Here is a 16,548-nt window from a genome sequence, read left to right on the forward strand (position 1 = left end):
TGCAAAGAGTGTTTCTGGAGATTAGTAGGCTCAAGAAGGGAGGGGAGTTAGCAACAAATTTTTAATGATCTTCAAAGTTTGGAACACTTTGGGTAGCTCTTAGGGATGAACTTGTTCAGCTTCTGAGACAGATGTGTGACAAGTAAGACTGCAACTGATCTTCAGAAGAGCCCTGAGAACAGGAGATCACCAGCAGCCAGGAGCTGTGAAAGGTCACCTTTGGGGAGCAGGGGTCCTGCTAACCCAGCATAACCTCTATTCTTAAGGTAGTGCCCAGAGAAGAGGTTCCCAAAACATGAAACAGACCAGCTCCATCAAAATCACCTGAAAGCTCCATCAAATTCACCTGCAAAGCATTGACATCCAAAGCCTGCCCCCTCTGCACCCTCCACGCACTGAATCAGAAGAGGGTCCCAGAGATCTGCATTTGACTCTAAAAGGCAACCTCCAGTGCTCCTTAACTTGCTTAGAAAACACTGTAAAACTGAAGACTTGTAAAACTCTAAGTGTCTCAGAAACCCAGGGTGAAGAATCACAAGTTCTCTACTACCCTGCCCCATTTTTAATCACACTCATCACAGACCACAGAGCACCTGGCAAACCCAGGGAACGGTGGGTTAAAGATATGTTTTCTTCTAGCAGATTAAGAGCTGAGCAGCGTTTCCTGTGCCCTGTGCTTCATTAGCACATTGGTGGTGTCGTTTCCGGTGACTGACTCTCTGTTTCCATTCTGGCAAAGTGGTTTGCTCTTTTCACTCTGCTTTGGGTGTTGAAGGAAGATGAGCTTCTCACGGAGCCTCTCCTGAGCCTCTTGGCAGTTTCCCCCTCTGTGCCCCTCACATTTCCACCAGAAGGCAGAGGCCATAGATTCTCCCTGAGCCACCTCACTTGGAAGCACCACGTCCGGATGAGATTGCACCTCCTGCAGCGGGCATTAGCCACGTCCAGGTAGAACCAAACCTGTTGCTTTTGTATGTTGGGTCAACTTGGCCTGACATTTCAGAGGTAGACACAAGATAGGCAGTTTGTTGTGGGGGTGGGGAGAAGTGGCAGACATGCTGGCTAACTGATTATGATTAAGAGAAACTTAGAAGCTGAAACCAGAGAGCATCTCAAAGGTTCCTGATACAATGGATGGTGTCACTCCAACCCTTTCGACAATCAGAGGGAGGACCTTGGAGTCCAGCACTCTGCATGTGACTCCCCGCAGCCTGGACAGGTGAGTGACTCAGGGTGGTGAGCTCCACCCTGCCCTGATTTAGGCAGAAGGTCCTAGTCCACACTTAGGAGCTTCTTACACAGCAGTGCTGTCTCCTCTCAATACCCAGGCTCGGGTCTACTGAGACCACCAAACTCTAGGCTTGGAGGCATTTGCTCAGGGGTGCTAGGGGGAAAGGAAGGTATTGAGGAAAGAAAGAAGATATTTGGTAGAGGAAAAACTGTGGTAACACTGGTCCTTAAAGCTAGTTGCTTAGACTGGTTGGATTTCTCACCTCTCAGAGGCCCTGAACCCTATTGTCAGTCTTTCCCAGGTGTCACCATGACAGAAATGAAAGGCTGAGTTTTCCAAGGATGTGTGTTGAGATCCAAAAACTTGTCATGAATAAAATGTAGTGATAAATATAATAAAGATATGTCTTTAGGATGTAAAATCTTAGAGGACTAATCGTGGGTATAAATTACTGCTACTACTTTCAATCTCATACAAACAAAATTAAAAATCCACCCACAGTTGAAACTTTAAAAACATTGGTAGCTGACCAGGTGCAGTGGCTCACTCCTGTAACCCCAGCGCTTTGGGAGGCCGGGGGCAGCTGGGGCGGATCACCTGAGGTCAGGAGTTCAAGACCAGCCTGGCCAACATGGTGAAACCTCGTCCCTACTAAAAATACAAAAATTAGCCAGGGGTGCTAGCGCGCTCCTATAGTCCCAGCTACTCGGGAGGCTGATGCAGGAGAATTGCTTGAACCCGGGAAAGAGGTAGCAGTGAGCCGACATCATGCCATTGCACTCCAGCCTGGGCAACAAAAGCGAAACTCTGTCTCAAAAAATAAAATAAAATTGCAGTTGTCTGGGAAAATAAATGTTATTACCATGGCAAACACATGTCACTTGCAGGTAGACATGAGTATCGATGAGCAATGAATTCACAAAAATCAGAAGCCTGAAGCATCCCTCCAAAACTATTTCTTCATTTATTTTTATTTATTTCTAATTGGCAAATCAAAATTGTATATATTTATCATGATAGCCTGTTGTTTTGAAATATGTATACATTGTACAATAGCTACATTAAACTAATTAAGATACACATTACTTCACAATTTTCTTTTGTGGTGAGAATACTTAAAATTTCTCAGCAATTTTCAAGAATATGACACATTTTTATTAACTATAGTCATCAACACTTTTTTTGTTTTGTTTTGTTTTTTGATTTTTTTTTTTTTTTTTTAGACGGAGTCTCGCTCTGTCGCCCAGCCTGGAGTGCAGTGGTGTGATCTCTGCTCACTGCAACCTCTGCCTCCCAGGTTCAAGCTATTCTCCTGCCTCAGACTCCCCAGTAGCTGGGATTACAGGCATGCACCACCACCCCCGGCTAACTTTTTTGTATTTTTGGTAGAGACAGGGTTTCTCCATGTTGGTCAGGCTGGTCTCGAACTCCCTACCTCAGGTAATCCACCCATCTTGGCCTCCCAAAGTGCTGGGATTACAGGCATGAGCCACCGCGTCTGGTCCATCAATACATTTTTATTGACTATAGGCATCATGTTATACAACAGATCCCTTTAATTTATTCTTTCTCTCTAACTGATATTTTGTATCCTTTGACCAACCTCTCTGCAACCCCTCCCTGATAACCACCATTCTACTCTCCACCTTTTTTTTTGAGACAAAGTTTCACTCTTGTTGCCCAGGCTAGAGTGCAATGGCACAGTCTTGGCTCACTGCAACCTCCACCTCCCAGGTTCAAGCGATTCTCCTGCCTCAGCCTCCCCAGTAGCTGGGCTTACAGGCATGAGTCACCACACCTGGCTAATTTTGTATTTTCAGTAGAGTCGGGGTTTCTCCATGTTGGTCAGGCTGGTCTCGAACTCCGACCTCAGGTGATCTGCCTGCCTTGGCCTCCCAAAGTGCTGGGATTACAGGTGTGAGCCACTGTGCCCGGCCTCTACTCTCCACTTCTATGAGTTTAGCTTTCCACTCCACATGAGTGAGATCACCTGGTTTTGTCTTTTTGTTCCCTGGTTTATTTCATTTAACATAATGACCTCTAGGTTCACTCATGTGGTCAAAAATGACAGGATTCCCCTCTTTCTTTTTTTTTTTTTTTTTTTTTTGAGACGGAGTCTTGCTCTGTCGCCCAGGCTGGAGTGCAGTGGCCGGATATCAGCTCACTGCAAGCTCCGCCTCCCGGGTTCACGCCATTCTCCTGCCTCAGCCTCCCGAGTAGCTGGGACTACAGGCGCCCGCCACCTCGCCCGGCTAGTTTTTTTTGTATTTTTTAGTAGAGACGGGGTTTCACCGTGTTAGCCAGGATGGTCTCGATCTCCTGACCTCGTGATCCACCCGTCTCGGCCTCCCAAAGTGCTGGGATTACAGGCTTGAGCCACCGCGCCTGGCCTAGGATTCCCTTCTTTCTTAAAGGCTGACTAGTATTCCATTGAGTATATATACCACATTTTTTCATCCATTCATCCATTGATGGACACTTAGGTTAATTCCATATTTTGACTATTGTGAATAATGCTGCAATGAACATGGGAGTGTAGACATGTCTTTCAAATATGATTTCATTTCCTTCAGATATATACCCAGTGGTGAGATTATTGGATTATATGGCTCGTATGGTAGTTCTTTTCTTTTTTTGAGAGAAAGTCTCACTCTGTCGCCCAGGCTGGAGTGCAATGGCACAATCTCGGCTCACTGCACCTCCGCCTCCCGGGTTCAAGAGATTCTCCTGTCTCAGCGTCCTGAGTAGCTGGGAAAACATGCGTGTGCTACCACGCCCAGCTAATTTTTTTCTGTATTTTCAGTAGAGACAGGGTTTTACCATGTCGGCCAGGCTGGTCTCAAACTCCTGACCTCAGGTGATCTGCCTGCCTCGGCCTCCCAAAGTGCTGGGATTACAGACGTGAGCCACCACGCCCTGCCTTGGTAGTTCTATTTTTAATTTTTGAAGAACCTCCATAGTGTTTTCCATAACGGCTGTACTACACTTAAAACTATTTCTATGTTAGTTCATTTATTTATTTATTCAGTCATTCATTCATTTAACAAATATTCATCAGGGCCCTACAAAGTACCAAGCACTATTTAAGGCACTAGGTGAATAGGATAAACAAGTCCATAACTACTGGAAGCTTATAGTCAAAGGGGAGAGTCAAACAAAGAACAGAGCTGAATGTGGTGGCTCATGCCTATAATCCAAGCACTTTGGTAGGCCAAGGCAGGAGGATCAGTTGAGCCCAGGAGTTCAAAACCCAGCCTGGGCAACACGTGGAGACCCTGTCTCAATGTTGTTGTTGTTGTTGTTTGGTTTTTTTGGGTTTTTTTAATAAAAAAATGATAAACAGGTAAGCATATGAATGTATAGTATCAATCAATCAGGCTGGGCGTGGTGGCTCATGCCTGTAATCCCAGCACTTTGGGAGGCCGAGGCAGGCAGATCACCTGAGGTCAGGAGTTCGAGACCAGCCTTACCAATATGATGAAACCCCATCTCTACTAAAAATACAAAAAGTAGCCAGGCGTGGTGGTGCACACCTGTAGTCCCAGCTGCTCGGGAGGCTGAGGCAGAAGAATTGCTTGAACCCGGGAGGGGAAGGTTGCGGTGAGCCGAGATTGTGCCACTGCACTCCAGTCTGGGAAACAAAAGCGAAATTCCGTCTCAAAAAAAAGATACATCAATCAGTCATCAGTGATATGAAGAAAAAATGGAGCACAGCAAGGGGACTGCAAGTAATAGGGTGTGGCCATGGAAGACCTGTCTGAGGAGATGACATTTGACATTTCAGAAGAGACCTGAATGAGAGGGACTCAGTCATGCAGACAGCTGGGAGAGGAGGGTTCCTGGGAGAGGGAGTGGCAGGTCTGACACAGAACTGTGCTTTGCGTGGGCAAGGGATCCTGGTAGTCAAAGTCAGAGGGAACGTGGTAGGAAATAAGGTCAGAGGTAGGCAGAGGCCAGATCATATTGTGCCATAAAGTCGTCACTGAGGAAGGACTATAGACTTTATTCTAAGTTACTCGAAGCCACGGAGAGTGACGAGCAGTGGAGGGATGTGATCTGACTTACTGTTTAGAATTATCACACTGGTTTTTGCGTGAAGATAGTATGTTGGGGCCAAGAGTTAAAGCAAGGAAACCAATAAGGAACGTTATTACAAAGATTCCTGTGAAACACAGTGGCTTAGACCCAAGTGGTGGCAACAGAGGAGCAAGAGGTGGTTGGGTTTGGGGTAAATGCCCAGGGTAATGCAGACAGAATCTATTGGTTGACTGGAAGTGGGGCATGAAAGAAAAAGAGCTCCAAGTCAAGAATGGCTCCAAGGTTTTTGACTAAGTCACTAGATGATGGGAAACACGTGGGGAGTAGCAGGTTTATGTGGGGAGATGTTTTGGTTTGAGATGTCTGTTAGGCAGCTAGTTAGAAATGCCCACTAGAAACTTGGATAGGCTGGGTGCGGTGGCTCACGCCTGTACCCAGCACTTTGGGAGCCTGAGGCGGGCAGATCATTTGATGTCAGGAGTTCAAGACCAGCCTGGCTAACATGGTGAAATCCTATCTCTACTAAAAATACAAAAAAAAAAAAAAAAAATTAGCCTGGCGTGGTGGCGGGTGTCTATAGTCCTGGCTACTCAGGAGACGGAGGCAGGAGAATCGCTTGAACCTGGGAGGCAGAGGTTGCAGTGAGCCGAGATCATGCCACTGCACTCCAGCCTGAGCAACAGAGCGAGACTCTGTCTGAAAGAAAGAAAGAAAGAAAGAAAGAAAGAAAGAAAGAAAGAAAGAAAGAAAGAAAGAAAGAAAGAAAGAGAAAGAAAGAAAGAAAGAAAGAAAGAAAGAAAGAAAGAAAGAAAGAAAGAAAGAAAGAAAGAAAGAAAGAAAGAAAGAAAGAAAGTTGTATAAATAACCCTAAAACTCAAGGGGACAAAAACCTTCCCTGTTAAATGCCCTGGTTTCTAATAATTGGGGGTAGCACGTCAGTTCCTGAGTCCTGCTGTAACTTCAGTTGGCAGCTTTCTATTGCATTAGGCATAGCCATCTGGAGTTGTAATCATCTGGACGCATTTCAACACCCAAGCAAAACTGAGCAGTGACGCCAGCCCTGCCAGGGAATTGCAAGGTAGCACAGAACGTGAATTGGTTAAACTCCACACAACAGCGTGTTGCTTGGAGACCAGCTCCACAAATTGGTGCCGGGGGTTATTCAAGTTCATGCAAGATGGACTCTCTCACAGAGCCACTCCCTAATTGTAAATTGGCTAATCCTCTCCTCCAAGCAAGCCAGGAAGGCCACGAGTAGGGAATGAGAAAGGGCAAGGCCAAATGACTGACTTTGCAGGTTTGGAGGACAGTGTGGCAGAGTGGAAAGAGCACAGTCTTTGGACACAAACAGACCTAGATTCACATTTCTTCTCTGCTCCTTCCTACCTAGGTGATCTCTGACTTGTTACTTTACCTTTCTGAATCTAAAGCTCAGGTTACTTGGACACAAAGTGAGATAGGATTGTTGTAAAGATTAAATAAGTTTCACGGGCCGGGCGTGGTGGCTCATGCCTGTAATCCCAGCACTTTGGGAGGCCAAGGCAGGCGGATCACAAGGTCAAGCGACAGGGACCATCCTGGCCAATGTGGTGAAACCCCATCTCTACTAAAAAGACAAAAATTAGCTGGGCGTCGTGGCACGTGCCTGTAATCCCAGCTACTCTGGAGGCTGAGGCAGGAAAATCACTTGAACCCAGGAGGCGGAGGTTGCAGTGAGCTGAGATCGTGCCACTGCACTCCAGCCTGAGCGACAGAGAAAGACTCCACCTAAAATAAAAAATAAAAGAAAGAAAGAAAGGAAGAAAGGAAGAAAGAAAGGATGGATGGAAGGAAGGAAGGAAGGAAGAAAGAAAGAAAAGAAGAAAGGAAGAAAGGAAGGAAGGAAGGAAGAAAGGAAGAAAGGAGGTTAAATTTCACATGCGAACCCCTGGCACCCGGTAGGCATTTGAAAAGAACAGTTCCCTTCTCCCCTGTCCAAGTTCCCTCTCCTCATAAAGTCAATATTCAGAGATAACCCTCTCTTCCACCACACCCCACCTGGGCTTTCTTTCACTCGGCTCCAATTCCAAATCTTCAGGCTCTAACTCCTGAAGGAAATGTCTCCTCCAGCCTCCCCACCCTCCTACAGCTAGCACATGGCATTTGATTGTTTTTCTAGAAATAAAGACCAGATCAGCAACATCTTTTCTGGGTTCGCGGGATTCCTTGCCATCCTCCTGGTCGTTGCAGTTTTCTGCATCCTGTGGAACTGGAATAAACGGAAGAAGCGTGAGTCCCTTGTTTGTCCTGAGTTTAGACATAGTAGGATTAATAATCTAGCCTGGAATGTAAAGCCCAGCTTATTTACCAGGGATAAACTATTGGCCTGGAGAGTCCTCAGTTCTTACCTGATACACTGGTCATTGCCTCACTCAAGATCCTGAACTGTGGCTCCAAAGGCCCAGTGCTGATGGAGTTCCCCTGGGAAAGTCATTGCCCTGGTGCCCCTGTGTCCAGTTTCCTCTTTACTTTCTGTCCATCAAGTCCCCTATTCCTCTCACTCAAATGAAAATTCAAATAGGAATCCCCTATTCCTCTCACTCAAATGAAAACTCAAATCTGAAAGTGTATTTTTGTGAGAACTGGCAAGGATGGGGAGCATTTCCAGGGGCCATCTCATTCCCATGAGTTCCTTCACTCTGTGTAGCTGACCCCTGCCTTGACTCCCATCTCTCTCATTGCCTTGCAGGGCAAGTTCCTTACCTCCGAGTTACCGTCATGCCCTTGCTGACTCTGCCACAAAACAGACAAAGAGCCAAAAATATTTATGACATCTTGCCTTGGCGACAGGAAGACCTGGGTAGGTTTTTCCTTCTAATCTATGGAGTCCAGATGTTCAAACTTCCACTCCCAGAATGTGCCTCTCACCCTCCAGAAGCAACTTTCTCTAAGTTCTCAAACCTGTTTGCCCTTCAGAGAGTATCAGGGAGAATGGGATAGACAGACCGTCAGCTGCAACTCCGGGGGAACCTGGAGGGCTCCAAAGAGGGAGCAGAGGGTCATCTGGGCTGGGAGTTTTGTTTTTTCTTTTTCTTTTTTTTTTTTTTTTTTGAGACGGAGTCTGGCTCTGTCGCCCAGGCTGGAGTGCAGTGGCCAGATCTCCGCTCACTGCAAGCTCCGCCTCCCGGGTTCACGCAATTCTCCTGCCTCAGCCTCCCGAGCAGCTGGGACTACAGGCGCCCACCACCTCGCCTGGCTTATTTTTTTTTGTATTTTTAGTAGAGACGGGGTTTCACCGTGTTAGCCAGGATGGTCTCGATCTCCTGACCTCGTGATCCGCCCGTCTCGGCCTCCCAAAGTGCTGGGATTACAGGCTTGAGCCACCGTGCCCGGCCGAGTTTTGTTTTTTCTTAATATTAAGGCAACAGAAGAAAGCCAAGTGTGTCCAGGCATGGGGAGACACAAAGGAGGAGAACTCAGTGCCAGCATCACAGGCAGAGGAGGGGCGGGGAGGAGGTTCTCCCACAGGACCGTGTTTCTCAGCCTCCCAATCCCCGTGATAGCATCCGCCAATGCCACAGAAGCTGAGGGGCTTCCGGTTCTCAGAGTGTCATCCCCATAGCTCTGACCTCAGAACACAGGAGAACACAGGACCCAAGGCTGGAAATTCCAGACACCATACAAACCCAGTTCATCCATGATGCAGGGATTATTTGGGCTGAAGCACTCAGAGGACTGGCTATCTTCAGAATTTGTTCTCTGTCCTTTCAGGGAGACATGAGTCAAGGAGTATGCGCATTTTCAGTACTGAGAGCCTCCTCTCCAGAAATTCTGAGAGCCCTGAGCATGTGGTAAGAGTCATGCTTCTCGGGAGAATGACATGTCTCTGGCAGAAGAACTGAGGGGAAAGAGTTATAGGGCTTGGATCTGGTCTCACTGCAAACAAACAGCATGTCCTTTGGCACTCGCCCTGCGGTCCTATTAATAAATTGGGAAGACTAGCCTCAGGACCTCCCTATACCCAAAAAGAAAAATTAAGGACAGAGGCAAGTGCTTGGAATTTTAAAAAGGGTACCAGGGTACAGATATTCAAGTGCACAATGTCAGAACTGAAATTGATTGGTATGTATAGATGTAGTTTTTTTTTTTTTTTTAGATGGAGTCTTGCTCTCCCACCCAGGCTGGAGTGCAGTGGTGTGATCTTGGCTCACTGCAACTTCTGCTTCCCAGGTTCAAGCCGTTCTCCTGCCTCAGCCTCCCAAGTAGCTGGGATTATAGGCATGTGCTACCACGTCCAGCTGATTTCTGTATTTTTAGTAGAGATAGGTTTTCACTATGTTGGCCAGGATGGTCTCAATCTCTTGACCTTGTGATCTGCCCACGTTGGCTTCCCAAAGTGCTGGGATTACAGGCATGAGTCACCGTGCCCAGCCATTTTTTTTTTTTTTTTCCCTCACTCCAACCTCTGCTTCCTGGGCTCAAGCGATCCTCCTACTCCAGTCCCCCAAGTAGCTGGGACCACAGGCACACACCACCACGCCTGGCCAGCTTTCGTATTTTGTGTAGAGATGGGGTTTCACCATATTGCCCAGGCTGGTCTCAAACACCTGAGCTCAAGCAATCTGCCCACCTTGGCCTCCCAAAGTGCTGAGATTACAGGTGTGAGCCACCATGCCCTGCCAATTGATTATTTTAACAAAGACATGACAACATGCTTATTCAAATGAATGTCGCTCCCTTCAAAGTAATCATCTCAGGAGGGTATGCAAATATTCCAACAATGCCATTGGTGCTCAAAACACACTTACGACCCTGCTTTGGATATTACTTCCAGGGCTTATGTCAATTATTTCAATTACCCTCAGGAGCAGAAATGTCTGTAAGTCATTCAGCACTGTAGCTGATGTAGAAAGTGTTTGATCAAATGAGGTTGTTACAGGACCAACAGGTTTGTGTGTCTGCTGCCTGGTAACACAACATACACTGTCTCTACTAAAAATACAAAAGAATTAGCCAGGCGGTGGTAGGAGGCACCTGTAATCCCAGCTACTCAGGAGGCTGAGGCCGGAGAATCGATTGAACATGGGAGGCAGAGATTGCAGTGAGCTGAGATCGCTCCACTGAACTCCAGCTTGGGCAACAAGAGCGAAACTCCCTCTCAAAAACAAAAATAAAAACAAACTTATGATGTAAATATTATGATAATCTTCATTTTATAAATTGGGAAATGAAAACACCGAGAGACTAGGTCAGGTGCTCATACTCACTTGGCACAAAGTGGTGAGGCTAGGATTTGTACCTTTAGTCTAAGCCTCACCTTTAGCCACTACGTTGCACTGCCTCTCAAAGGGCTCTTTGGTTGATAATACTTTCGTCCCATCCGTTCCCCACCCCCCAAATTGATTCCCATACTGTGGCCAAAAACCAGTTGCAATTTATCATCACATTTGCACTGTTGCTCTTCTTAAACTCATCCCTCTTCCCTTATACCTACCTGGCATGTAGAGCCTTGCAGTTCGGGACCCTGATTTAGAGATTTTCTTCGAGGTGGAGAGCCAAGTGAACTATGCCAGTGGTATTTGCCAAGAAGAAAGGCTTTGTCCATATTTCTGCTTGCATCTGATTGCTGGCTTCCTTTTCTTCCTCATAGCCCTCCCAAGCAGGCAATGCCTTCCAGGAGCATAGAGCCCACGTCCATGCCGTGGAGTATGCAGTAGGTATCTATGATAATGCCATGGTCCCCCAGATGTGTGACAGCCTCACTCCATCAGCACGCTGCATAAATGTCAGAGCTTCCAGAGACTGCACAAGCATTTCTTCAGAGGATTCACATGAGTATGTCAATGTCCCCACAGCAGAAGAGATTGCTGAGACTCTAGCTTCTACCAAAAGCCCTTCCAGAAATCTCTTTGTTCTTCCCAGTGCCCAGAAGCTGGAGTTTACTGAGGAAAGAGATGAGGGCTGTGCAGATGCTGGTGACTGCACCAGTTTGTATTCTCCAGAAACTGAGGGCAGTGATTCACTCAGCAATGGAGAAGGTTCTTCTCAGACCTCAAATGACTATGTCAACATGACAGGGTTGGATCTCGGTGCCATCCAGGAGAGGCAGCTCTGGGTGACTTTTCAGTGCTGCAGAGACTATGAAAATGTTCCAGCAGCAGATCCCAGTGGAAGGCAGCAGCAGGCTGAGAAAGATGTGCCATCCTCAAACATAGGTCATGTTGAGGACAAGACAGATGATTCAGGGACCCACGTCCGATGTGTCAAAAGGACATCCCTTGCTTCAGGGGATTATGCAGACTTTCAGCCATTCACACAGAGTGAGAACAGTCAGATGAAACATAGAGAAGAGATGTCAAATGAGGACTCCAATGACTATGAGAATGTGCTAACTGCCCAGTTAGGAGGCAGGGACTCTGAGCAGGGGCCTGGCACTCAGCTCCTTCCTGATGAATGAAGACCCAGATACCCAGCCGTAAAGCCACATCAAGTAGTCTATCTTATGGGATAGATTGGTGCAGACCCGTGATCACCTTAGTGCTTCAGTGGATTCACTGGTTAGATTAAAAAGAGGCTGAGATGAGCAGGGAACTAAGAGGCCACACAAAAGCAGAGGTTTGGGAATTCCAGAAGGGAATTCTTCTCAAGCAGTGTGTAGTTATCTCCTGCACCAGCCTAAGAACGTTTGCTGAAACTGCTTCCTAGAACTGTGAGGAAAGCAGGAAAGTCGTGCACAGTACTCTAAGATTATTACCTTCATTAATACCAACAGGCTGCAAAGCAGGAGTATAGATTATTGTATAATCCAGGTAGAGGTCAAAAGGAAGGAAGAAGTTGGAGTGGAGTGAGGTGGACAATTTCCATTTTAAAGAGTATAGGCAGGCCAGGTGCAGTGGCTCATGCCTGTAATCCCAGCACTTTGGTAGGCCGAGGAGGGCAGATCACTTGATGCCAGGAGTTCTAGACCAGCCTGGACAACATGGCCCTTCTTTACAAAAAATACAAAAATTAGCCGGGTGTGGTGGTGTGCCTCTGTAATCTCAGCTACTCAGGAGGCTGAAGCAGGAGAATCACTTGAGCTGGGGAGGTTGAGGTTGCAGCAAGCTGAGATTGTGCCACTGTACTCCAGCCTGGTGACAGAGCAAGAGTCGCTCTCAAAAAAAAAAGTGTGGGCGGCCGGGCGCGGTGGCTCAAGCCTGTAATCCCAGCACTTTGGGAGACCGAGACGGGCGGATCACGAGGTCAGGAGATCGAGACCATCCTGGCTAATATGGTGAAACCCCGTCTCTACTAAAAATACAAAAAACTAGCCGGGCGAGGTGGTGGGCACCTGTAGTCCCAGCTACTCAGGAGGCTGAGGCAGGAGAATGGCGTAAACCCGGGAGGCGGAGCTTGCAGTGAGCTGAGATCCGGCCACTGCACTCCAGCCTGGGCGACAAAGCGAGACTCCGTCTCAAAAAAAAAAAAAAAAAAAAAAAAAAAGTGTGGGCAACCAAATGTAGGTGAGGATGCAGAAGAATAGGAACCCTCACTGGTCGCTGATGGGATTGCAAAGCATCAGGGCCACTTTGAAAAACTGTTAAGCCTTTTCTTATAAGCATAACTTATCATATGGCCCAGCCATTTCACTACTAGAAATTGACCGAAGTGAACTGAAAACTTATGTTCACACAAAAACTCACACATGACTGTTTATAGCAGCTTCATTCATAATTACCAAAAACTAGAAATAATCCACATATCCTTCAACGGGTGATTGGATAAACTGTTGATATCCATTCCTTGAGTTTATCCATACTCAACAGTAAAAAATGAACTCTTGGTTCACACAATAATATAGACGTATCTTAAATCCATTTTGCTAAGTGAAAGAAGCCAGGCCTAAAAGTCTACATGCTGTGCAATTCTATTTATATGACATTCTGGAAAAGCCAAAACTATAGGGATGAAGAACAGATCAGTTGTTGCCAGGTTTGGAAAAAGGAGGGAAGTTTGCTACAAATGGGCTACAAAGGGAATTTTTAGGCTGATGGAGCTGTTCTGTATGGTACCGTGTGGTGGATACATGACTATATCCATTTGCAAACACAAGAACTATACACATGGCTGGGTGCGGTGGCTCACACCTGTAATCCCAGCACTCTGGGGGGCCGAGGCAGGTGGAACATTAGGTCAGGAGATCGAGACTGTCCTGGACAACATGGTGAAACCCTGTCTCTACTAAAAATACAAAAATTATCCTGGCATGGTGGTGTGCGCCTGTAGTCCCAGCTACTCAGGAGGCTGAGGCAGGAGAATCACTTGAACCTGGGAGGCGAGGTTGCAGTGAGCCGAGATCGCGTCACTGCACTCCAGCCTGGGCGATAGAGCAAGACTGTCTTTAAAAAAAAAAAAAAAACTATACACTAGACAAAGGGGCTTTATATGCAAATTTTAAATTTTAAAAAATGAACAGACTGTCAAGGGAACCCAAGATGTCAAATTGTGGCAAAGGAATCTAATTGTATTATAAATGTATGATATCAACTAACTGAAAGGGATGGAGAAAAAAAGAACTGACAATTAAAGTTGGAAAACAATGTTTTGACTTGTAACTGTAGATAAGGACACAAAGAACTACATACAAAAACTGCACTCTGGTTGGTAAATTTGTATCTCACAGAGGCATGGCTTAGCAATTCTGTAACTACTTATATATATATATTTGGGTTAAATAAGTCAAACTATTGTAGATAAGGACAGGCAGGTTAGTGTAAGAATTGAATTGCAGGACACCCAACTGGTGTCCAGAAAGCTGGAAAATTGGTCGGCTGTTGGGGAAAAACCCCACCATTTGGTGTCAGAAGTGTTGTGAGTGAAAACAGACCATTACTCCACCAAGTGGCCAGCATTTAAATTCATGCCACACAGAGGGAACCATGACAGTCTGGTACTGATGACCAAGCAGGGTTAGCCAGGGCAGCAGCAAGGGCAGAGAAAGGACAACCCCATAGTCAAGTAAGGAGAAGTTTGTATCCTATGTGAGAATGAAGCTTAAATGGACTGAACAAAATCTTAAACGTTGGCATGAGAGAATTCTCATAACTAAGAGGGGATGAAAAGTTATGGGATCTAAATTAGAAGTTATGAAGACAGCTGGTCACCCATTAAGGGTGGGAGGGACAACGTATCAGTTGGGGGCAGGTCCTGGAATAAACTAAGCCAGCTCTTTTTTATTTTTTGAGACGGAGTTTTGGTCTTGTCACCCAGGCTGGAGTGCAATGGCATGATCTCGGCTCACTGCAACTTCCACCTCCCAACCTCCCAACTTGAAGCAATTCTCCTGCCTCCGCCTCCCAAGTAGCTGAGATTACAGGCGCCCACCACCAGGCCTGGCTAATTTTGTGTTTTTAGTAGAGATGGGGTTTCACCATGTTGGTCAGGCTGGTCTCGATCTCCTGATCTCAGGCGATCCACCCGCTGTGGCCTCCCAAAGTGCTGCAATTACAGGCGTGAGCCACCACGCTGGGCCCTAAGGCAGCTCTTGCTTGTTTACACACCAACAAGCTGGATACCGCGATCAGCCAATCACACTTACATACTCTTCCAAATCAAGAATGATTAATGCACTGTAGATTGTCTCCTATTAGATAGGTAACTTTTCTGTTTATTTCTTGTTTTAAGAATTTTTTGCAAATGAATCAATGAAAAATTTTTTATTGAATGTTAATTTGTTTCTTTCAATTTATGGTTTTGTTTTCTCACATTGGTTGCCAGGGAATTTTGACTAATTGTCTTATCTCATACACTCGATAATGCTAAATATGAGGAAATCTTTTCAAGATTAGGATAGGATGTAAAAGTAGATATAAAGATAACCAAGGCCAGGCACAGTGGTCCACGCCTATAATCCCAGCTCTGTGGGAGGCCACGGCAGGCAAATGGCTTGAGCCCAGGGGTTCAAGACCGGCCTGGGCAACATGGTAAAACCTCATCTCTACAAAAAAATACAAAAATTAGCTAGACATTGTGGTGCTTGCCTGTAGTTCCAGCTACTTGGGAGGCTGAGGTGGGAGGATCGCTTGAGCCCAAGAGGTCGAGGCTGCAGTGAGTCGTATTCTTGCCTCTGCATTCCAGCCTGGGCGATAGCAAGACTCTGCCTCAAACAAACAAAGATAACTAACCCATTTTGATTCCTTAATTAGTTAAATAAAGTGAACTAATTATTCAAACCCATATTATGTTGATTGTGTGTCTTCATTCGGGATACTGTTTAGTACAAAATACAGAGGTTTACTAAGTTCCCTCCTTCCCTCTAGAAACTCCTACCCTCTAATGGTGAACAGAAGATGAGGTCTTGCTGTCCATCTGGCATCTGTCCTCCTTCAGCACCCCCTTACTATGACAGGCTTTATCGTCAATTCTGGGTTTCCTGTGGGCTGAGGGCCTATACTGACTTGCAAATATTTCCAGAAACTCTCGGTCAATAACCCAGTGTCCTGCTCCCCTGAAGTTAGAGGGAAATGGAAGTAAACAGGCCTCCCTTTCCTCTTGCCAATCGTTTCCTTCAGCATTCCCAGCTCCAGACTGGGAAGGTAGATGTCTGTCTCTACCCGAAGGGTTAGGATCATTTCAGAAGAATATGACAACATAGCCAGAAAACTCTAACCTTTTCTTTTTATCTCCAGTGCTTCTTTGACTCTCCAGGAGAAATGAAAGGAACCTGGAGCCCTTCACAAGAGCGCGATTTCCCATGCAGGGCCAGCTTCCTGGGCACGCTGGCCGAGCAGTTGCATGGGGCCTGGCACTCAGAAGGGCCCTGCACTTGGTTTAATGTTGTGCTGTTGCCATCTTGAAATTCTTACCTTTGTTGGCCGGGCGTGGTGGCTCAAGCCTATAATCCCAGCACTTTGGGAGGCCGAGACGGGCGGATCACGAGGTCAGGAGATCGAGACCATCCTGGCTATCATGGTGAAACCCCGTCTCTAATAAAAATTACAAAAAACTAGCCAGGTGAGGTGGCGGGCGCCTGTAGTCTCAGCTACTCGGGAGGCTGAGGCAGGAGAATGGCGTAAACCCGGGAGGCGGAGCTTGCAGTGAGCTGAGATCCGGCCACTGCACTCCAGCCTGGGCGACAGAGCGAGACTCCGTCTCAAAAAAAAAAAAAGAAATTCTTACCTTTGAAAGAAATTCTTATCTTTGAACTCGTGTTTTGTAAATGAAGTCTGTTGGGACAATGGAGAATGCACATGGGAAGAGAAGATACTCATAATATGCATGTCCATCATTCACTGCCTCCCATTTATATATAGGTTTGCAGT

At 46.4% G+C, this 16,548-nt stretch overlaps 1 protein-coding gene across 3 annotated transcripts; it reads left to right on the forward strand.

Annotated features, from left to right (window-relative positions):
* Nucleotides 1-725: 725 nt before the first annotated feature.
* On the forward strand, nucleotides 726-14,542 carry LOC105484777 (lymphocyte transmembrane adaptor 1). Of its 3 annotated transcripts, XM_011746718.3 has the most exons (6): nucleotides 726-948; nucleotides 1,082-1,219; nucleotides 7,428-7,537; nucleotides 7,998-8,108; nucleotides 9,020-9,099; nucleotides 10,899-14,542. In XM_011746718.3, the coding sequence occupies exons 2-6, from the start codon at nucleotides 1,131-1,133 to the stop codon at nucleotides 11,703-11,705; spliced, it is 1,197 nt and encodes a 398-aa protein (XP_011745020.1). In that variant the 5' UTR covers nucleotides 726-948; nucleotides 1,082-1,130; the 3' UTR covers nucleotides 11,706-14,542. The 3 variants fall into 3 exon arrangements, with proteins under 3 accessions (XP_011745020.1, XP_011745019.1, XP_011745021.2); XM_011746717.2 differs by having other exon boundaries at nucleotides 726-1,219; XM_011746719.3 differs by lacking the exon at nucleotides 1,082-1,219.
* The last annotated feature ends 2,006 nt before the right edge of the window (nucleotides 14,543-16,548 follow it).

Source organism: Macaca nemestrina, chromosome 1 (genome assembly GCF_043159975.1).
Source record: "Macaca nemestrina isolate mMacNem1 chromosome 1, mMacNem.hap1, whole genome shotgun sequence".
Taxonomy (NCBI): domain Eukaryota; kingdom Metazoa; phylum Chordata; class Mammalia; order Primates; family Cercopithecidae; genus Macaca; species Macaca nemestrina.

Bases quoted from the DNA above. Each gene is read 5' to 3' on its own strand.
- LOC105484777 (XM_011746717.2), top strand. From the start codon at position 1,131: ATGGATGGTGTCACTCCAACCCTTTCGACAATCAGAGGGAGGACCTTG. The intron at 7,538-7,997 runs GTGAGTCCCTTG...ATTGCCTTGCAG, and splicing joins CTGGAATAAACGGAAGAAGC to GGCAAGTTCCTTACCTCCGA. The intron at 9,100-10,898 runs GTAAGAGTCATG...TCTTCCTCATAG, and splicing joins CTGAGAGCCCTGAGCATGTG to CCCTCCCAAGCAGGCAATGC.